The sequence below is a fragment of the Ricinus communis genome, chromosome 3 (genome assembly GCF_019578655.1).
Source record: "Ricinus communis isolate WT05 ecotype wild-type chromosome 3, ASM1957865v1, whole genome shotgun sequence".
Taxonomy (NCBI): Eukaryota; Viridiplantae; Streptophyta; class Magnoliopsida; order Malpighiales; family Euphorbiaceae; genus Ricinus; species Ricinus communis.
Genome location: NC_063258.1, coordinates 23,273,897 through 23,297,127, shown reverse-complemented (window position 1 = coordinate 23,297,127; position 23,231 = coordinate 23,273,897). Strand labels below are relative to the sequence as shown.

The window sequence follows — 23,231 nt, the reverse complement described above, 5'->3', positions numbered from 1 at the left end:
TGAGATAAAAGTAAACTTTAGTACATAAATTAAGGAGGACCCACCTCTCAGCTCAACAACAGTCCCACTCTGATGTAAATATAAATTCCGTTTTCTGTTTTCTTCGGAACCAAATTAAAATACTACTTTCGACTTCAACCCAAACAAGACTGCCAGAAGAGAAGAGCAAATACAAAGCTATCAATTTAATTCCAAAGAAAAAAGAAAAGAAAGAAAGAGAAATTTCATTTCAGTTTAATGAGTAGCCACTCCTCTAATTACCCCATCCTCTCTGCTTCTTTCAATCAAGAGAACACGTATATACATACATTAACAGATCTTTGATTAATTAATTTAATTGATCAATGATGATTATTGGGTTTAATTTCTTTCTAATTGTTTCTGTTTTTGTTTTTGTATATGCAGTGGTTTTGCAGTTAGCACGCGAGATGGCTTCAAAATACTCGATCCTAATACGGGCCGGCTCTGTTATGAAAGAGGCGTGTTCTTAATCACTAGCAGTCTTTCTAGTTCATGATTTCGCTTTTCTTTTCTCGGGTTTTAAATTAATGAAATAGTGGTGTGGTTTTGATTAGGTGTAGGAGCTTTTATTATAGTTGAAATGCTTTACAGTTCTAGTCTTCTTGCGATTGTTGGTGCTGGTGAACAGGTGCTTCAATTTTTTTTTGTTTTTTTTTTTTCTCTTTTTATATTTTTTTAAGTAAAGTATATTATTTACTTACTGATTGTTGCTAAATTGAAATGCAAAGCAGCCTTCTTTATCGCCGAGGCGTCTTTGTTTGTTCAATACTAGCACTGGAACTGCTCTGCGTGAATTGAATTTTTTGACTTCCATTCTTGCTGTTCGTTTGAATAGAAAAAGGTAATTAGACAGAGTTATTATAATTTTTCTTCAGTTTGATCTAATGGTAGGTACATACCAAATATGAAGATCCTTCTTTTATGAAGGATAAGCATGTTTTGATAAATTCATACTTGATTTTGATTTCTTTTGTCTCTTAATTGTTGCAGGCTTGTGGTTCTTTTGCAAGAAAAAACTTTCATTTATGACTCAAATACGCTTGCAATATTGGATACTATTGATACAGTTCCGAATGTAAAAGGTGAGGTCAGAATATCTTGGTTTTGTCTTTATAATAACATTCATGACATATTCTATCTATTTCCTATTAGATTTTGGCATTTCTATAGCGAATTGATATATCATATTTTATTTCCAGTTGTTTCCCATGGACCTGGTGTAATAATACTATTCTATCTATTCCAGACCAGATAAGAGTTACTGAGTTTTTGCTAACAGAAAATGAATGAATGCATTATGTTCAGTTAATCAATATTTACCCTAGATTGGATATCAAACTTCTTATTTAAAAGATTTTGGTGCATCTAGTTGCATGATGTTATTTTATGTAACATGGGTTATATACTTAAACAATATTTACCAGTGACCTAGTAACGAGAATGTTTTTTCATGAGTTATATTTGGAGTTATGCCCTGGTACTTATTTAGAATATATTGAACGGTTTAATTTCTGGTTTGATTTAATTTTGCAAAAGTTATGTCCTTTTTTCTTAAAATGAAAACAGTAATGAATGACTTTAATGTTGTCTATGAAATGATAGTTTTGGATCCATTCGAGATAACATTTAAGAGCATATATAGCCTGGTTTCCGATGAGCTGGGAATAACAATACCCTTTCATCAGTAGCTTTGTCCAAGCTTGTCAGTGTATATAAAAGACCCTTTGTTCATCTTCCGAACTGTAGGTTCTACTAAGAGTTTGATATATTGCTTTGCCTTGAATGCGTATTCTTTCTTTCAACTCTCTTTCTCTGATTGTTTTTCTAATTGTATTTCATTGTTTTGTTTTCCATTTTTGACTTGTGCAGAACCAGATCATTTTTACTATTAAATGTCCTAATATATATGTATGTGTGTGTGTGTGTGTGTGTGTGTATACACTAGTTCTTTTCTACTCACGTGCGCTACATATTAATATTAACTATTTGACTTATTATCACCTAAAAAATAAAATAAATATATATATTTCTGAATTTAGCATTATAACTGTGCAGGTTAATTCTTTTGTATTTATTATTGTTGTCATTTTAGTATGTTATTTTAATTCTTTGCTTATTACATTTATATTAGATTAAAGATGTAATTAATATGCTATTCTTAGGATTATAAATTATTGTATAATCAAAAAATTAATTTATTAGTTGATATAATATTAAAACTATAATTAAAATGCTATTTTTTGGGATTATAATCATTATTGATTTAAAATCTTAATGGAGTTGGACTCCTAGAATTAGATTTATAATAAATGAATTATATTACATATTATTAAATTAAATTAATAAAAGACCAAATTAACCTAATTAACTAATAAATTAGTAAGGTTGTATTAGTAAATTTATCTATCCCTCCCTTCTCTTCGCACTTTTATTTATATTATGATATATATATATATATATATATTATTTTTATTTTTGAAATTCCGCAGGGCTTTGTGCATTTTCCCCTAGTTTGGATGGTTGCTTTTTGGCTCTTCCTGCAAGTACAACCAAAGGATCAGTTTTGGTGTACAATGTCATGGAACTTCAGTCACATTGTGAGGTGGGAATTTATTTATCTATTTTTATTTTTAAGAATGATTAATTTTTGACGAAGAGTCAAAACTCACCTGACTTTGTTCCAGTTATTATAAACTTCATCAATGCGGCAATTTTTATCTATCTTTTTTAATGCTGTAAAGTTTGTGGGAGTTCCAGCACTCAGTGAGATGTTAAAATCTGGCTTCCTGTTTTTGTGATGAATTTATTTAGTTACAGTGTGCAAGTTTCATGATACCAGCACACTCATTTCATTCTTGCCAGGATGCTCACTGATGATTTACTGTTTGTTTTGATTTCATAGTTCTTAGTCTAATTACGGCCACCTATGACAAGTTGCATATGAAACAATGAAAGATGAGTAGGTAATGCTGCTTGTAAATGAGTTATTATTCAAGACAATGATTTTCAACTTTTCAATTGCCACATAAAAGTATAATTGAATAGCACAGTGCAGAATCTTCTCAAGCACCTGCAGTTTTGTCTTCAAATAATGCTACTTTCTTCTCTGAATGTGTTACTGAGCACTTTGCTTGTCATTTCCTGTCATTATGAATTTATTTTTCAAGTATAAATTTCCAAAACCAAATATATACTCTAACTGCACCATATAGTATTTTGTTCAACTGCCTGCAATTATATCTTAAGAAATATTTTACTTTCTTCCCAAACTTGTTACTCAGCTCCTTGCGTTCATTTCTCTGTCATGAAGAATCATTACTTTTAAAGTAGATGTTTTCAAAATCACACTTCTGTGTGTTTTATTTCAATCAATAGTTGTCAGTTATTATTCAATTGCTATCATTTAAGACTTCCTCTATGAGTAAATAATCATACAGGACCTGGTTGGTAACAGATTTGGTTGTATATTATTTACCTTGAAGTATCCTTCTTGTTACTGGGATTTTTATTGCTCCCTTGCACAATGATTGAAACTTACATGTTATCTATTTGATTTTACTTTTACTTTTCTTGGTCACCTGGCATTTAGTATTATGTATATGCTGAATACGATTGCAGATAGATGCTCATCGTGCACCATTGGCTGCAGTGGCACTTTCTTCGAATGGAATGTATATTGCGACAGCATCTGAACAGGGAACCATTATCAGAGTTCATCTAGTTCAAGAAGCAACTAAGGTGAATAATAATGCGTCTAATATTTGAATGTTAACTTATGGCAGCCTGGGTATGTTAGTGTACTGATGTGGTGCATAGATAAATTGGAATAGAACTTTCACTTGTTTTGGCTGTCGTATTATAAAATTTCCTAGATAAATTTGCTTTCTAGCCATGTGTTTTTGACTTTTTGTGAAGAAAATACAAATAAACTAGAGAGAACTGTAATGGAATAGGAACTATTAGATTGACACAAACTGTTGCTTGTTCTTTTGTTTTTTTCTTTGTATGCATTCATTGCACGCTTTACACAAATAAACCACTACTACTAGTGTCTTTGAAGATTATAAAAGATAAATTCGTTTAAGATGTTGATGTAATTGCTATTTGTAGTTGTCGTTCTTTTTATCCAGTCTGGAGTAAGTCTTAGTACCTCTTTGGTAGATGTCATAAGTAGGACTGCCTAATAGTTATGGCAAGCATTTTGCAGATCTTTATAGAGATTTTCATCTATGAAGCAATCATTTTGTTTTTATTAAGTAGATGCCGACATGCATTATGGTCGTGCTACTCATGAGTTGTCTTTAACTATACTTATGGATCCTATCTCCTTGAGCAGTCATACAGTTTCCGTAGGGGGACATACCCATCTACAATATTTTCCTTGTCATTTGGACCTTCAAAGCAGCTTCCAGATATTCTTGTAGCTTCAAGTTCTTCAGGATCTGTTCATGTCTTTTCACTGGGGTTTACCATTAATCAGAGGTGGGTTGTGCGGACAAAAGAATTAGATGGGAATATCTAGCTGAAAATGATAACCAATTATAGGTTTACTGCATTTGTTAAATAACATATATATTTGTAACGTTTTGATTTTTTATTGGCATGCAGTAACACTGTGTTTACTTCCTCAAGACACAGTTACACCAGTTCTTTTCAAAGTTGACAAAATTTAGTTGTATTTTATTTGCAGAAGTAGAAGATCAAGTAGCTTCCTTGGGTCAATATTACCTGATTCTGTAAATGATGCTCTGGATCCAGCTCATCATCACGTGCTTCATAATGCTGTTCCAGCTGGAGTAAAAAGGTGAAACTATTTGTATCTGACAATTTTTACTCATGAAGGCATTTGGTAGATGCTTTTTTCATTAACAGCATTACACTGTACCCATTTATCCAACTGTCTGAAACCTTCTCTTGGAATCTTAATTGTGCTATTTTGGCAGCAAAAGGGAACACATTTGTATTAATGTTCCTAGGATATCTAAGGTAAATCTTAATGTGTCTAATCTTGTAATTCCCACAACGATCTTATGTTAACTAGTTCTTTTTGTTCTGATTTCAACTCCCCCATCTATATATTGAATGCTCAATCATCAAGGGGTTGTGGGATGAGGATTTGTGTTACATCTCAATGTGGCAATAGGTTTCGGAAAACCTGAAGAAAATGAAAAAGTAAAGATAGAGAGTAGCGCAAATATGGTGTTGACTTCGTTCAGAATAATTAAGTGCCCATACAACTTGTGTATCCTAACTAGCCGTTCACAGTTTAGTCTAGTTGTGCGAGTTTTAGCTGGTTTAGTGGAATGAGATATCTTCTAATGACAATATTAAAATGGTGGATCTAGATGGATAATTATGATGTTACAATTATGGTTTGAAGGCATGAACATAATTTTACAGCTCTTGTTACTTAAAATTCCCAACAGCATTTCTTGTTCCTTTAAGTCCTCTGGTTTAATAATCAGGTCATCTGGTACAGTTATGTGGTAGTGCGCAAAGTGGATGAGGTTACTGACACATCATCAACTGAATTTCTTGTTTTTCGGTAAGTATTTTGTATAATCCAGACTTCAGAATTGTGTTTTGTCCTCTTGTCTCTTCTATTGCCTTCTTTTTTCTGTCCTGATTTTCAGCTTCCAGAAGCTTGATATTCTTTTCCCCTACTTAATCTTAGCGTTTGGAAAATCAATTAGGCACTCCTGCAAAGGGCTTTAAATATTTTACATAAAAGCGTTGTTTGGTTTGGGCTTTCAAATTGCCATAGGAATTGAAAGGAAAGGTCACTTTAGCTACGAAGTATTTTGTTCGACATGTAAAGTATATTGCCTTTGTGGTAATTTGATTTCTTTGAACACAGGGATATATGAAAATATAGTACTTGCATGCACCTAGTGTATTTTACACATGTAAGTGTAATTTGATATAATGGGTGCACTAAAGATAATCTCTAACCTGCTGTAGTAAGTTAATAATAATCCGAAGTTACCATTTGAGAAGGATAAAAATTAACCTCTCTCATTCTTGTTACCTATTTAGCAAGTAGTAGATAATAGATTTTTAATGGCCAAGACAAAAAGTTGGAGATCTAAAGGCGATAATTTAATAGGTGTAAATTACACCAAGTCCATACTAGACAAAGCAATGAAAGTATGAAAATTTATGTATCTTCGAGAAATTTAAATAATTTAATGTAATTATTTCTCTCTCTCTCTCTCTCTCTCTCTCCTTTTCTCAATTAGGTGACACATAGCAATATGCCTTTAATGTAAGAGTATTTTATGGTAACCTAATATTTATACTTTTTTATTCCTTATTCTTTTACGAACTCTTCATTTCTTTTATCTTTTTAAATTGTTTTCTCATTGTCCATATGGTGGCTGTGATTGTCAATAAGTATTTTCTAACCATTTTATAATATTATAATTTATCTTAATCTTTATTTTCTTTTATTAATTCTTATCAGTATAAGAAATGAGTTTAGCATACATATAGCCATGTATATCTTATTAAGGATGTTTGCTGTTTTTGTTTCTATTGGCTTATTATCTTCTTATTTTGGACTTTCCAGAGCTACCCTATCGATAATAACCTTTAATGGGTACTTCCAGGAGTACGTTATAGATATTAACAATCAAAATGAGTCTAAGTGGAGTTTGGAGCACGAATTTAATCTTTTGACGGTGCTATCAGGTAATGCTGAATGCTCATAATTGAATTGTTGCATTGAATTCTTTTTCTTTTCCAATGTAAGAAGCACCTTTTTCTTTGTTTCCCCTTTTAACATTTCCAGCTAATCTCAGGAGAAGAACAACATTTTCAGCTGGTCTGATATGGTTTTGCTGTTGCTGACAAAGCTAAACTGTTGCCAAAGGTAGCAGTTATCAGCCAGGACAGATGACCAGGACTTGCAAAGTGTTAATAACATGTAAGCAAGCTAGAATCTTTTAGGTGTGTAAATGCATATATATAACCTGAAATCTGCAAAATATTGGAATTGAGCCAACTTCGGTCCTGCCTCAGCTTTTGATAATATATTGATTGGTTTATATAGGTACTTAAAACTTTTAAGTTATTGAATATATGTCTCACATTCTTTAGTTGGATAACATCAGTTTTGGTTATTGGTCTATGAAAGTGAAGTTCTCCAATCAATTTTATTTTTATTTCTGACCTGCAGTGAGTGATCAGCAAGTATATAGAAATTGTAAAATTTTCGATTCTTATAGACGATTATAATTGTTCGTGTTCTTCTTTTTGTATTATCAAACAGCAAAAACTGTCTAAAACAAGATGAAGAATTATGGGCTAATCTTACAAAATAGGGGCTTTTACAAATTTGCGGGAAATGAGATGCATTTATTTTTAGGGTAAAAAAAAAATTATTGTTTTACAACTTAAGATTTGAAAAGATTTTATTTATAAGGTTTTTTTTTTTTTGGGAATAATGCCATGATATCTTTTTTATATTTTATTGGTATTTTTTTAGTATATTTTTAATATACTTAAATGACTTTTTAACTTGATTTTCATTATGTCTTTGTATATTTTTAACTATATTTTGGTATATTTTTTTAAAACGCACATCTTCGTATTATAAAAACGCATTAGTTACTATAAAAAATATGTAATATTGTTTAATTCATGCATATTAAACATAAGGATATAGAATAAAAACAGTAAATTTATCTCATTTGGCTGATTTTATAATAATAAATTAAAATAATATTTTCAGTATTTTTTAATTATATTTTTAATTTTTTTAACAAAATTTTGAAAATATGAAAAAAGATATAAAATAGAAACAATAAGTCTTCTTCATTTGAATTTTTTTTTTTTAAAAGATAAAATAGTACGTCATGAAATTTCTTCTACAAAATATGCAGACCCGCAGCCTGTATTTGGGAATGTCCATAATGTAATATGGTAACATAGTTCAGAAACATTGGTACCAGACAGGGATAAACAATTTTGCAGATAGTACACAGAAGAAACATACAGAAGTAGCATGGGACTCTTTCCTGTTCACTTTTCAATATCCGAATGCCACAACTGTTGTTTTCTGCACAATTAGGCAATACTCAAGCAGGCTTGTGCAACCAATAAATTACTTTTTAAAAATAAACGCAAGCATGACTAGACTTTGCTGCAGGCCTTACAGAATTGCAACCATATGATGTGTAGAAACAAATATAACACTAAACTAAGAAATAGAAAAATAGTACAAAATTAATAGGAAAATGATCAATTAAAGTATAGTGATTCCTGGAAAACATAGGCAATTAAAATGATCCAAATTTCAATGATTACTTGTGTGGAAAATAACTAGGCAATGATTACTTGCTCAATTGGTATAGAAAATTCTGATCAATGGCATACAATACCCTCTATCTTATGGCATTTTATACAAATTAGAAGTGAGAAAAAAAGTGATATATATGTAATTCATTGAAAAATACATCAAAATTAAATAAAAAAATTAATTATATTAATCGGTTGGATTTAATTTTACTTTAAAGAAATATAGTTAATCGAACTAAACTGTCTGTTTTTTAGTAAGGATTTTCACCTGAGTATAACCTAATAAGGGAAGCTTTTATTTTTAATTGCTAGTTGAGTCCTTTCATTTTTTCAGATTTGAAGCACGCTTCACTTTTGTCATTCCAGTGTTTAGAATTTGGATAATTGGTTGATGATGGAGAAGGCAATAGTCAGCCCTCAACAACACCACTAGTAATTGTCAAGCAACATCTTATAGAAAAATGTACAATTGATGTAATGTAATAGCATAGGATAGCCTAACATCAGATGGGGATTTCCTACATGAATTCATCACTTTCTTTCTGCTATTTTTATGCCTTTGTTATTGTCATCTACTTTGGCTCAGGTAGCTCTGCCATTGCTACCGCTGGTAACGAAACTGACTTCCATGCATTGATTGGATTCAAAGCCAAAATAACTAATGACCCTTTTGGGGTTCTGAACTCATGGAATGATTCCAGCCATTTCTGTCAATGGCATGGTGTCACATGCAATCATCGTCGTAGCAGGGTCACTATGCTGGACCGCCAGTCTCTGAAGCTTATAGGCTCAATATCGCCATCCATTGGTAATTTGAGCTTTTTGAAGGAATTAAATCTGATGAACAACAGCTTCAGCCATGAGATCCCTAGAGAAATCGGATACTTACATAGGCTGAAGCATCTGATATTGACTTATAATTCCAATGGTGGAAAGATTCCAACCAGTATATCAAGTTGCACTAACCTTATTTCTATTCTCTTTAGTGGCAACAAGCTGGAAGGAGAAATTCCCGCGGAGATTGGCGACTTACTGAAGCTCCAACTTATTTCCATTAGTATCACGAATCTAACGGGAAGTATCCCTCATTCTATTGGGAACTTATCATATCTTGATACGCTCTCTCTGGATGTAAATAATTTAGTTGGTACAATACCTGACGCTCTAGGGAAACTAAGAGGTCTTGCTTTCTTAAGTTTGGATTCAAATAGGCTATCAGGTATCATCCCTCCCTCAGTCTTCGATCTCTAGTTTCTTAATGTTTTAGACATAGGAGGGAACAATTTCCAAGGTAGCCTTTCTTCAGATTTAGGCATTCCCTTTCCAGTATCTAATATTTTGTTGCCGCCAGCAACAATTTCACTGGCCATATTCCTGCTTCTGTGTCCAATGCCTCGAACCTAGTGCAACTTGAATTGCTTCTAAACAAACTTACTGGAGATGTGCCTTCTCTAGAAAAATTGTAGTTGCTTGAGTCATTGTCCCTTACGACCAACAACCTAGGAAATGATAGAGTTGATGACTTGAGCTTTCTCTCCTCTATGCCCCATCTAACTGCATTAGAAATACTAGCCATAGATGACAATAACTTTGGGGGTATATTACCTGAAAATATCTGCAATTTTTCAAATAGTCTGACAACATTGTATATAGATAACAATCATCTAGCTAGAAGCATCCCACCCGGGATAGAAAATCTTGTTGGCCTGCAGGATTCTTTTTTTATTTTTTGGTAGAAACACACAGGGCTTAGCAGGATTTTCAAATTCAGCACAACCTATTCTCAGGTCTCATTCCATATAGCACTGGGAAGCTTCAAAATTTAGCTGTATTAAATCTCAGAGTGAACGAATTTTTTGGACATCTTCCTCCTTTGGGGAACTTGATAAATTTAATAATATTTGATGCTCATGCAAATAATCTTGGGGGTAGCATACCTTCAAATCTTGGAACATGCAAAAGCTTGCTTCAGTTGGATCTTTCTACAATAATTTCAGTGACGCCATACCCCCACAAGTTCTAACTCTCTCATCATTGCAATTTATCTTGATCTATCTGATAATCATTTGACTGGAACCCTACCCATAGAAGTTGGAATCCTGAAAAGCCTTGGCAAATTTGATGTTTCTGGTAATAAGTTAATTGGAGAAATTCCAAGCAGTATTGGCAGTTGTACAAGTCTAGAAAAATTAGACTTAGCAGACAATATGTTCAGAGGGTCCATACCTTCATCTTTGAATCAATTAAAAGCATATCTCACAACTTGTCAGGTGAAATTCCACAGTTTTTGTCCCACTTTGTCTTGTTGCAATACTTGAATATCTGTTACAATAATTTTGAAGGCTTGGTGCCTAGTGAAGGTATCTTTAAGAACCTGAGTACTACTTCACTTGAAGAAAACTATACACTTTGTGGGGGAATCCCTGAACTCCACTTGCCACCATGTCTTTCAACAAGGTCTAAGCAGAGTAGAATGACTCATACTTTGAGATTAGTAATTGCCATTGTATCTAGCCTACTAGGAGTTGCATCGGGGTTGGTTGTTCTATTGCTTGTCTGTTTCAGGAAGAAGAAAAGAAAGGAACGTACTCCAAACTTCTTAGAGAAGAGAACTCTAGAACTATCGTACCACACTCTGTATAAAGCTACTGACGGACTCTCTTCCACCATTATAATTTATGTAGGAAGTTTTGGATCCGTCTTCAAGGGTACACTTGACGTGGGAAGAAATTTAATTGCTGTCAAAGTTTTTAACCTTATGCGACGTGGAGCATTCAAGAGCTTTTTAGCTGAGTGTGAAGCCCTGAGAAACATCAGACATCGAATCTTGTGAAGGTGCTAACTGCATGCTTAAGTGTTGATTATCATGACAATGATTTTAAGGCTCTAGTTTACAAGTTTATGGTTATTGGAAGCCTAGAGGAATGGCTGCATCCACCTGTTGGCATAAACGAAGCAAATGTGGCACCAAGGAACTTGAATGTTCTACAAAGACTAAATATTGTTGTTGATGTAGCTTGTGCACTTGTTTATGTCCATCATCATTGCGAAACACCAATCGTCCATTATGATCTAAAACCAAGCAATATTCTTCTTGATAAGGAAATGACAGGGCATGTAGGAGATTTTGGGTTGGCTAAATTCTACCTTGAATCAAGCCATACTGATCCTTTCAATCAATCAAGTTCCATAGGAATAATAGGAACCCTCGGGTATATTCCTCCTGATAATAACAATCGTTATACAATCTTGAGCATTGCCTGACCTGTGTTTCTTACAAAACTTCTTTATTTGGAAAGCAGAGTATGAAAAAAGGCAACCAGGTGTCAACAAGTGGCGAAGTTGATAGTAATGATATTCTGTTATTGGAAACATTCACCGGAAATAGGCCAACGGATGACAGGTTTATCGAAGGTCTTAACCTTCATAATTATGTCAAGGCTGCAATTCCTGAACAAGTGGTAGCTATTTTCGATCCCGTTCTTCTTCAAGCAGGAGCAGAAGAGACGGTCATTAACAACAGGAGTAGAACAAGCATTAACAGGACTATGGAATGTTTGATTTCCATATTTGGAATTGGAGTAGCTTGTTCTGTTGAGTCGCCAGGAGAAAGAATGAGCATTAGTAATGCTGCAGCTCAACTGATTTCAATTAGAAACAAGCTTCATTGCAACTCAGCTAATTTCAGACTCTGATTCAAAAAATTTCATGCTCTTTCTATACGCTTTATGTACTTTCTGCAATTTTCAGATATCTCAATTTATGTGATATAATTTTTGTAGTCTTATAAATTACTATAAAGTTGTGGATGTATGAACTAATGCACTTGTGCTGCATTTACAATTCTGTTTTGAAATTTTATCACAAAAGCTTTTTAAGTTATCAACTAGACTTCCATAAAACTCGGTGGATGGTTGAGATATTTCATAAATTTACCAAATTACAAAGCAAGGAATTTCTACCTTTTACAATATCCTTCTTAAGGTTTTTCCAAAGTGTATTAGTTTTGTTCTGTTTTGTCCAAAGAATTGTCTGGCATAACTACTTTCAGGAAATGAATTCCTACAGTGCTAAGGCTTCAGCCTCCTGGGAAGAAAAATATATCCAAAGTTCTTAGTTTACATTAGTCTTTAAGTTAAAAACTATGAGTGTGTGCCATTTTCACTGATGCTGGCTTTGATGTTTTTTCTGCTCATCTTCATGGCTATTTAGTATAGCTATTGGTACTGATGAGTAAAATAAAATAAAATAAAATAAAATAAAAAAATTAAATAGGATTGATAATTTGATTCCATTCAGTTTTAAGTTAATAAAATTCATTTTAACTGAATTAACCATATTTTCATGAAACTTTTTATAATAAAATATAATTTTTATTTTCCAGATAAGTTTGTACTTGGTTGCATTCAGTTTAGCCTCCTGTTCCATTAAGTTTAGTCCATATTTGATTACAACTTTAATTTTTTGAGTTTGGTTGGGTTTAAGTGTACAAGAAATTGGTTTATTTGGTTTGGGCTTCGATTTTTGACTCAAATTCTGCCAAGTAGATTTATGCTGTTCTGCAGTTGATTTTGGGTGCACATTGCCTCAACCATTAACAAGGAGGTGATAAGGCTTTCTTTTTGCTACATTTTCTTTCTATGATAACCTAATTAGCTTCAAGAATAATATAATCTGGACTGGAAAAATGAAGCAAATTTAGTAATTTCTTTTAACTATAATTATTCTCTGTTGCTCATGAGTACACAAATTAAGCAATGCATTTACCAATGTGTAACCACAAGTTAAAAATTCCAATCTCAAAATGGAAAGGGTTTTTTTTTTTTTTCATTAAAAAGAAAAGAAATTTAGCATTCTGCAAATTCAATCACTTGCATTCGGGAATGTTAATTAGACATTGTCCATAAATTCGTAAGTTTTGGCAGTAATTTGATATAATACACAAACACTGAATTGAACAAAATGATAAATGATACATGGCACAATAATACTCTTGGAAAAATTGCAAAAGGCAAAGAAAGACAAACTGATAGAAGTAGCAGGAACACTTGGAAACCTTTTCAACATCCATATCCTTAACCCGTGTACCTGTTTTGGAAAAACTTGTGCATTGTCATTTCAAGCTCCAGATTATAATATAAATTTGTATGCAAAAAAGTTGTTGCCCAACTCATTTCTCATAATCAATATTTGTTTGGCATTGGATATCCATGCTAAATCTATATAATAAAAATGAATGCTCAGAACATAAAGCCTAAAAGACATATTTGTGAGAATCTAGGACCCTGATTATCCGCAATGGTAAAAAAGAATTTAAAATGAAATTACCGGATATTAATTCTAGTTTCTGAGAAGTTTGTTTCTGATTGAAACCAGCTGACCTGCAACGTCACAAATGTTCATTCTTTCTCCTGGCGTTTCAGCAGAACAAGCTACTCCAATTTCACATATCGAAATCAGACATTCCATTGTTCTGTTAATGCTTGCGTTGCTTCTTCTGATCAAGCTTATCCCTCCTTCTCCTTCCTGAAAAAGAGTGGGATCCAAAATCTCTACCACTTGTTCAGGCAATGCATTCTTGACATAATTATGAAGGCTAACATCTTCATTGAACCAGTCATCCATAGGCCTCTTTCCAGTGAAAATTTCCAGTAACAGAATGCCATAACTATAGACATCACCACTTGTTGACACCTCATTGCCCGTACCGTACTCTGCTTCCAAACAGACGAGCTTAATTTGTAAGAAACATGTATCAGGACTTTAAACAGAAGACTAATTTTAAATAAAAGACTCAGTAAAGGAAATATAATAAAAATACACGTATTATTTAGTACATATGTACTATTTTTACCAGCAGGAGCATAACCAAGACTTCCTCTTATTCCAATGGAACTTGATTGATGACTTCGTTCCCGATAGAATTTAGCCAACCCAAAGTCTCCTACGTGCCCTGTCATTTCGTTATCAAGAAGAATATTGCTCGGTTTGAGATCACAATGAATGATTGGTGTTTCACAATGATTATGGAGATAATCAAGTGCACAAGCTACATCAACCGCAATATTCAGTCTTTGTAGAATATTCAAGTTATTCCTCGGTATGGCTTTTGCTTCATCAGGTGGATGCAGCCACTCCTCCAGGCTTCCATTAACCATGAACTCATAAACCAGAGCCTTAAATTCATTTCCCTGATAATCCACACTTGAGCACGCGGTCAGCACCTTTACAAGATTCCGATGTCTGATGTTTCTCAAGGCTTCACATTCAGCTATGAAACTCTTGAAAGCTCCATGACGCATAAGGTTGAACACCTTGACAGCAATAGAAGTTTCTCCCCCGCCAAGTTCTCCCTTAAAAACAGTTCCAAAACTTCCCGCACCGAGCGTATTAGCTGAAGAAAATCCATCAGTAGCTTTATAAAGAGTATGGTAGGATAGTTCCAAAGCTTTCTTCTCTGAAAAGCTTGAAGAAGATTCCTTCCTTCGCTTCTTCTTCAAAAAGAAAACTACTATAACCCACAACAACAATGTAACGCCTACCAGGACACATACAGTGGCAACAACTATTCTCAAATTATGAGTCAATCCACTTTTCTTATGCCTTGTGGAAATACATGGAGCCAAGTGGAATTCAGGAATTCCCCCACAAAGTTTATTGTTTCCTTCAAGTGAAGTAGCACTCACATTTCTAAAGACACCTTTAGCAGGTACTGGACCTTCAAAATTGTTGTGAGACAAGTTCAACTGCAGCAGGACTATTTGTGACAAAAATTCTGGAATTTGACCTGACAAATTGTTATGTGATAAATCTAAAACCTGAAGAGCCTTAAGTGATCCCAAAGATGAAGGAATGAGCCCTTGGAAATTGTTTCCTTTCATGTGGAGTGATTCTAAACTTTTACAACTGCCAAGAGTGCTTGGAATCCATCCTGATAACTTGTTATTGGAAACATCTAACTGTCCTAGGCTTTTCAAATTTCCAACTTCCACAGGTACAGTTCCTGTCAATTGGTTATCAGACAGATCTAGGTATAGGGATAATGATGTGAGATTTAGAAGTTGTGGGGGTATGGCATCACTTAGATGATTATGAGAGAGATTCAATAGAAGCAAGTTTTCGCATGTGCCAAGATTTGAGGGCATGTTACCCCCAAGATTATTTTCACTTGCAATGAGCTGAATTAAATTTGTCAAGTTCCCCAAAGAGGTTGGAAGCTGGCCAGAGAACTTGTTTGAACTGAAATCCAGTACTCGTAGATTTTGAAGCTTTCCAATAGTAGGCGGAATGAAACCAGAGAGTTGGTTATTCCACACCTCAAAATCCTGCAAGCTGACAAGATTTCCAATCCCGGATGGGATGCTTCCCGTCAGGTGATTGTTATCCATAAACAAATATATCAGACTAGTTGAAAAATTGCAAATAACGCTAGGAATACTCCCTCCAAAGTAATTCCCATTTATACCCAGAATTTCTAATTCACTGCTATTGGTTAAGGAGTAGAGAAAGCTCAAGTCGTCAACTTTCCCGTTTCCTAGATAGTTGCTAGTAAGAAGTAGCCACTGAAGCCTAGGTAACCTTTCCAGAGATGGCACATCTCCAATGAATTTGTTTATATCCAACGCGAGGATCTCTAGATTTGAAGCATTGGAAATTGATGAAGGAATGCGACCAGTGAACAAGTTACTAAATGCATTAAAACGTTGGATACTGGAAAGAAAGATGCCTAAATCTGAAGGAAGACTTCCATGAAAATAGTTCCCAGATATGTCTAAAGTCCCTATAGAAGAGAGATTGAAAACCGAGGAAGGGATGACACCTGACAACCTATTCGAACAACAACTTAAGAAAGTAAGATTCATCAGTTGTCCTATAGTATAAGGAATCGTCCCAACCAAATTGTTGTCACAAAGAGAAAGAGCTAAAAGATAAGATAAGTTCCCAAGAGAATGAGGGATACTTCCTGTTAGATTGTTATTGTGAACATAAAGAATTTGGAGATTAAACAAGTGGCCAAATTGTGCAGGAATGTTTCCTTCTATCTGGTTGCGACCAAGCCGGACGGAAATAAGGTTAGAGCAACTTGATATATTGGCTGGCATGTGCCCGCTAATTGAATTGTTGCTCAAGTCGAGTATCTCCAATCTACCCAAATGGTTAATCTCTTGAGGGAATTCATGGCTGAAGCTATTGTTTCGAAGATTCAATTCCCTCAGAAAGCTCAAATTGCCAACGGATGGTGATATAGAGCCTGCAAGCTTCAGGGATCGCAGGTCTAACTTAGTCACCCTCTGATGACGACGACCGCATGTGACACCATGCCATTGACAGAAGTTGATGGTATTATTCCATGAGCTTAGGACACCAAAAGGATCATGAGTTATTTTGGCTTTGAATTCAAGCAAGGCATGGAGGTCAGTTTCGTTGCTAGTAACCATGGCACAGCTAGTTGAGATAAAGTAGCCAAGGCTAACAAGAGCAAAAGTGCGTACAGAAAGCCACAAATTCTTGCAGAAAAGCCCCATTTCGTTTTAGGTTATGGTAGAGGAAAGACTGTGGCTTTAAACTTAAAGTTTATGGCGTTTATACACATGTCTCTGGCAAAAGATTTCTGCAACATAGACGGATTCTTTACGTTCAACCAGTTGATTTCCTTTGACAGGAAGAGAAAGAAAATGAATGCAAAACAAAAAATATTTATAAATATGTACAACACCATTATTATTTTTATTATAACAAATTTATAGATAATATTTAATAAAGTATTTAGTATTTCATACTTATTTTAAAAAATAACAGTAAATATTGAAATTTTTTAAATTAAAAATTTTATTAGTAGAATAATATAAAATTATCTTTACAATATTCATTAATTGATTTTAATATTATATAATTAATACTATCAATATAATTAATAATACTATTTTTTAAAACTGAAAATAATTATATAATTAAAACACTAATTCATTAATAAATATGATATTAAAAGTATAATTTAAAATATAGTAATCTAGAATTAGTTATATGAAATTAAGTTATTAATTAATATAATATTAAAATATAATAATATATTTATTTTTAATGATAGAATTAGAATTATTTTTAACTGAAAAATTAATTTATTAGTTAATATATTATAAACATATAATTAAAATATTATTTTTTAGAATTAAAATTTATATTTAATTAGAAATATAATTTATTAATTAATAAATTAATATAAAAAATTATATAATTATACATAAACTTAAATTTTACGTGCCAAAAATAAATACACATGTTAAAAATTAAATTCTATATATTAAAATATAAATATATATATTAAAAAATTTTAAATCTCAATAATTAATATATACTAATCATCTATCCTTATAATGTACATCTATTGTTATTTCTTTAATTATACAATTAAATTTATGAATAAAATTTAATATATTTTAAATATTAAATATTTATAATATTTAAAAAAATAAAAAAATAAATATTTTAAAATTCTATTAATTTAATAATATAAAAATTATTTAAAATATATTTATTAATTAATTTTAATATATATAAGTTAATCCTATCAATATAATTAATATTACTACTTTTAAAATTTAAAATTATTGTATAATTAATATTAATTTATTAGTGAATATAATTTAAAATATAATTTTATAAAATTAAAATTATTATCTAATTAATTTATTAATTAATATAATATTAAAATATAATTAATATATTATTTTTTAAAACAGAATTAAAATTATTATATAATTAGAAAATTAATTTATTAATTAATATAATATTAAAAATAATTAAAATATTATTTTTTAAGGATAGAATTATATTACTTTCTTTACAAGACTTTAGGAGTCGTTTGTATTCCGATGGGCATCGTGTCCGAGACTCACCTGTCTCCACTATTTAAAGTATAATTGATTAAAAAAAAAAAAAAAGAAGAAAGAAACCGGACGCGGACTGCTGACTGCTGACTTGTGTTGAGGTATCTCTCTCCCCCAGCAGCTTACCAAAATTCTAAAATGACTTTGACAAAAGAGCCAATCCTGCTTCAAAGCTGACAATGAAAGGACTGCAACCAAGCAATGGAAATTTCTTCTTAAATCATAATCCTCCAAGTCAATATGACAATTTACAAGCACTTAGCAAGTGATAGTGACAAGCATGTGGGTCATTGGCAAGAAATTTCTACACCAGGCATTCAGTTTGTTCCTGTATTTATAGGTATCCCTAAGTTCCTTTTGCTTGGGGTTTATGTAAGAAGTGCAAATAATTTCTTTCACCACTTTTTCCACGGACTAAATCCTTTAATATAAATTCTTCAACTGTTTATTTTAATTTTAAACTAATTAATTAATTAGATAAATTAATTATTATAATTAGTCTCTATTTTATATATATAAAAAATTGTATGATTTCAATTGTAAATCTATTATCGATGTATAGAGTTTTTAGGCTAAGTATCTGTAGTAAATTTAAATTCTCATTTTTCATTTTCACTTTCAAATCCTTTTTTTTTTAACTTTTATTTTTTCCCTAAAAAGATAACGGAACCCTTTACAATTTTAAATACATCTTAAAATCTATTTTCTTCTTCACCAGTTTCATAAGATTATACTATCTTTTTTTACCAGTGATATCATTCCATCTCAGCCACTCTATGTCAGCAACAGCTCGTCGTCGCTTCATACTATTTGTCGCACGCTGTTGGACTTGACAGCTTGTTCGCTTCTCGCCAAATAAAATTCTCTTTCTCTGTGACGTAAAGTTTGGACCTTGATACTAGAAACTACTATCTGCAAAAACAAACCTCTCCAAGTTTATCAAAAAAGATTCATAAGGTATTTCTTTTATTCAAATTTTTTTATTCTTTTATGTGTTTATTTGCTGAGTAATTGGACATAATTAGATTAAAATTATTAAGAAAATTTAGGATGTAGCCTGATGTGTATGAAAAAATAAATTTTATAATTTGATAATTTTTTTTTGTTAGATCCCTAAGAGCATTTCCAACTTCGAACTATGGATTCCATAGATCCCCAAATATGAAGTTTACTTAAAAATCTCAAATTGATATATTTTAAAATAGAGATAAATATAATAAAAGTACTTTATAGTTTCACCATTTGACAACTTAGAATATGTGCTTAAAAAATATAATAAAAATAAGTATTTTATCATTAAAAAGTATTGATTATTAAGAATTTAGCCATATCATTTCGATCAGTCGTTATTATCATATTTTTCATGTTTGATAATATGAATTAAGAGCTTAATAACTCAAAACGTCATTATTTGACCGTCAAATCAATCTTATTGGATCAATAACTTCTTAAACTGTGATGTAATAGTCAAATAATGAAATTAGAAGTTGTCAAGCTCCAAACTTATATTATCAAACACGGAAAACTTAGTAATGATGGTTGATCGAAGTGAAGGTGGCTAAATCCTTATAAATATAAATTTTTTAACGATGAGATACCTTTATTTGTCACGATCTATAACCACATATCTCTTTTTGTCTAAAAACTGACCATATACTTTAAGTTATAAAACAGTGAAATCATGTGGTAATTTTTTATACTTATCCTTTAAACTATTATTTAGATCCCTAAGAGTATTTTCAATTTGGGGCTGCAGATCCCGAATATCCAATTTACTTAGTGCTCTTGAACTAAATATTTTTTTTTTTTAAATACTTGAATTCCTAAGAACATTTCCAACTTGGAATTCTAGCACTCCAAGTATCCAATTTACTTGGAGATTTCGAATTGAAATATTTTAAAATATTACTTAGATCCCCAAGAATATTTTCAACTTGGGGCTCTGGATCCCCCAAGTACCCAATTTACTTGGGGCTCCCAAACCAAAATATTTTAAAGTATTACTGGATCCCCAAGAATATTTCTAATGTAAGCATCTCGATCTCCAAGAACTCAATTTAATTGGAGCTCCTGAATTAAAATATTATTGGTTAATTTAGGAAACCCGATAGAAAAAATTATAGCACCAAGAACTAGTTGTCACGATCAGATTTATGGGTCCGTGACCGGCACTAGGGGATGAATAGGTTAAGGCCACTGAGTCCCTTAGTAAGCCTTACTAACCAATAATTCAATAAAAAGCTTATATATTATATTAATCCTAAGTGACATGCCATAAATAATTCTAACTGATCTTTATAACATCCTACGTCCATCATGGACCAGAATAATTATAACAAATTAAAAGTACTCTATTGCAGAAGGTCTAGAGTATAAAATAACTAAAAATATGAAAGTATAGATTTTTTACAATAAGCCCCAATTACTAGCAGCCTTTCGACTCTCTTATTTCAATAGGTCTGGCGCCCATAGAGCAAAGCTAGACCAGGGTCCTTACATCTAGTCTGAACACTTGATTCCCAACTAAGCTGGCGTCTAGAGAGTATTGCTCGACTAGGGACCTTTCTCTGGCAGTCAACTTTCACAGCCCAGAGAGTTATACTTAACCAGGGCAAAAATTTAAAATAACCTTGTTACCTGTCTCTGATTATTACCAGTGTGCACGCAGTGCTGATGTAACCCATTAGGTAGCACGTCATATATATTAATCATTGTCTAATATAATCATTCAACACATACTGAAATAAAGATTTAGAAATTCAGAAAAAGCAAACATGCAATTTGTGTATAGAAATAATAATAATTGTATTAAAATGAAATTAATTATGATATCAAAATAACGATATAATTTCACTAATAATAATATTAGAATTATTCTTAGTAATTAATAATTAAATGAAATTATTTATAATGTGATACTGATAATCATATTAAACATAAATTACTAAAGCATCGTATTAAATTTAGACATGACAATAGTGCAGTGATTATGTGACTTTAACTCACAGTTCTGACGCGCTTCGCAGTCCGCTCCTATGCCTTGGGTGGAGCTGGCAGAAAGGATGGATTATCTATTCATGAAAACACTCAATTAATAGACATTCTTAAACTTTTTCTAGGTCTAGACCCTTGGATTAGACTGCCTAAAATTAATTTAGACTCGAGAAATCTATCGAAAATTCGGCAGAACTTCTCCTAAATTACGGACATTTATCCTCCGTAAAATGGGTCTAGAACCTGCCAAAGACACATCAAATATACTGCGGGATTAAATAACAGGAGTTGGGCCACCAGAACTGTATTATTTTTTCTGACTCCGCAACACATTACAACAAAATTAATTAAATTCAATTAATTTTTAAATTATCCATCACATGTAATTAATAGCCACAATATTTTTCTAAAATTATAACATAATTTTTAAGGTCTAAATAAAATTATACCAAGTAAAAAATTGTAATATTTTGCACATCCAGAAAGCATCGGGGTTCGGAAGCCGGTCCTGCCAATAGTGTCGGAATTCGAATTCGGAAGCGCCTACGCAAAGTTCGAGTTGCGGGGAGTCCAAAAATATAAGAATTCCAGCCGGAAAGTGACCGGAAGGTGCCGAATCGGGGCCAAAAAGGTGCTACTCGGATGACGCTTCTCGAGGCTGCCAGCGGGGATTTTCGCGGCAAGGAAGGTCGCTTCCAGGGTTTTCAGGGGTGGGGAGTCGGTTTGCCGAAAGGACGCTGGCAAGAGGCCGAACAATGATGGTAGCCTCTTCTTCTCTTATCGGCGTCGGCGGAAGGGAGGGAGGAAGAGGAGGGCTGCTAGACGACGGCGAGCTGGGCGGTGCAGGCGGGGAGAAAGGAGAGACAGCCGGCGAGGGGGAGGGAAGGCAGAAAGGAAAGGAGGAGGGAGAGGAGGGGAATGAAAGTGAGAAGAAATAAGGAAAGGGGAGGGGAAAAGACAAAGAGGGAAAAAGAATTCTTTTTTTATATTATTATTATTATTATTATTATTTTTTAAGAAAAGATACTGGGTATTACACTAATTTTACTTGCGGATCTCATATTAAAATATTATCGATTAACTTGGGGAACCCAATAGATAAAACTAGAGCGCCAAGAACTAGTTTTACTTAGAGATCTCATATTAAAATACTATTAGTTCTCCAAGAAGTTTTTTAACTTGGAATCTATTTGGGACTCAAGAAGATTTTTAACTTGGAAAACTATTTGCTGCTCTCGACTTCAAAATATTTTAAAGTATTAGTGTTTCTCCAAGAACATCTCTAACTTGGAGAACTACTTGGGACTCCCAACTTAAAATATTATTGGATCTCCAAGAACATTTCTAACTCGGGAACTACTTGGGACTTGTATTATTGTTTCCCTAAGAACATCTCTAACTTGGAGAACTACTTGGGCCTCCCAACTTAAAATATTTTACAATATTACTGGATCTCTAAGAACATTTCTAACTCTAGAACTACTTGGGACTCCACCTTAAATGTTTTATTGGTTTTACACAGATTTTTCCTTGAGGAACTATATATTTCTAGGATCAATAAAATACTTAGATACAAACATGCCTAATTCCCATATATCCATACAATTAGGCTTTTATTCTTAAAATTCTAACAATTAAAGTAATTAGAATATGTGCACTTGTTTATTTGTTTTGTAGTTATGAATAATGGCTCAGCTCATTATCATTCCTCTTCTCGAGATAGGTTTCTTTCTGATGCTGCTACCATAAAGTTATTTTTGTATGGCTTATAACTTGAGTTTTGATATGTACCTACTACTTCTTAATATTATATTAGAATAAAGTCTAGTTTGGCCGCTAACCTTATTGTCGGGTTCAATTTTAGCCATTTTTTAAATTTATGGACTTTTTAGTCCAAACCTTTACATATTTAGCTTAAGTTAGCTATATTCTTTAAAAAAATGAGAAAGTGAGTTACTATTCACTCTCTAGAATGGAAATGGATATAATAAAAAATAAAAAATTAATAATTTTTATATTGAATTAAATTAT

General features: G+C 32.5%; 2 protein-coding genes and 1 pseudogene across 12 annotated transcripts; 2 read left to right on the top strand and 1 right to left on the bottom strand.

Annotated features, from left to right (window-relative positions):
* Positions 1–55: 55 nt before the first annotated feature.
* LOC8258873 (autophagy-related protein 18b) lies at positions 56–7,127 on the top strand. 11 transcript variants are annotated; one of them, XR_007215273.1, is made up of 13 exons: positions 56–296; positions 406–479; positions 576–649; positions 753–862; positions 1,012–1,103; positions 2,511–2,623; positions 3,640–3,759; positions 4,358–4,503; positions 4,712–4,825; positions 4,965–5,007; positions 5,487–5,566; positions 6,630–6,711; positions 6,822–7,127. XR_007215273.1 is itself a non-coding variant. In XM_048372418.1 (13 exons), exons 1-13 carry the CDS (start codon positions 238–240, stop codon positions 6,868–6,870), a joined length of 1,206 nt encoding a protein of 401 aa, XP_048228375.1. In that variant the 5' UTR covers positions 57–237; the 3' UTR covers positions 6,871–7,127. The 11 variants fall into 11 exon arrangements, 5 of the variants coding, with proteins under 5 accessions (XP_048228375.1, XP_048228377.1, XP_048228376.1 ...); XR_007215274.1 differs by having other exon boundaries at positions 6,812–7,127; XR_007215275.1 differs by having other exon boundaries at positions 57–296; positions 5,501–5,566; positions 6,822–6,877.
* A 1,699-nt stretch (positions 7,128–8,826) lies between these two features.
* On the top strand, positions 8,827–12,176 carry LOC112536964 (annotated as a pseudogene).
* Positions 12,177–13,118: 942 nt separating this feature from the next.
* LOC8258875 (probable LRR receptor-like serine/threonine-protein kinase At3g47570) lies at positions 13,119–16,967 on the bottom strand. Its single transcript, XM_002533939.4, has 3 exons — positions 14,174–16,967; positions 13,648–14,033; positions 13,119–13,407 (listed from the first exon to the last, which is right to left on the bottom strand). Exons 1-2 carry the CDS (start codon positions 16,842–16,844, stop codon positions 13,660–13,662), a joined length of 3,045 nt encoding a protein of 1,014 aa, XP_002533985.4. The 5' UTR covers positions 16,845–16,967; the 3' UTR covers positions 13,119–13,407; positions 13,648–13,659.
* Between the last annotated feature and the right edge of the window lie 6,264 nt (positions 16,968–23,231).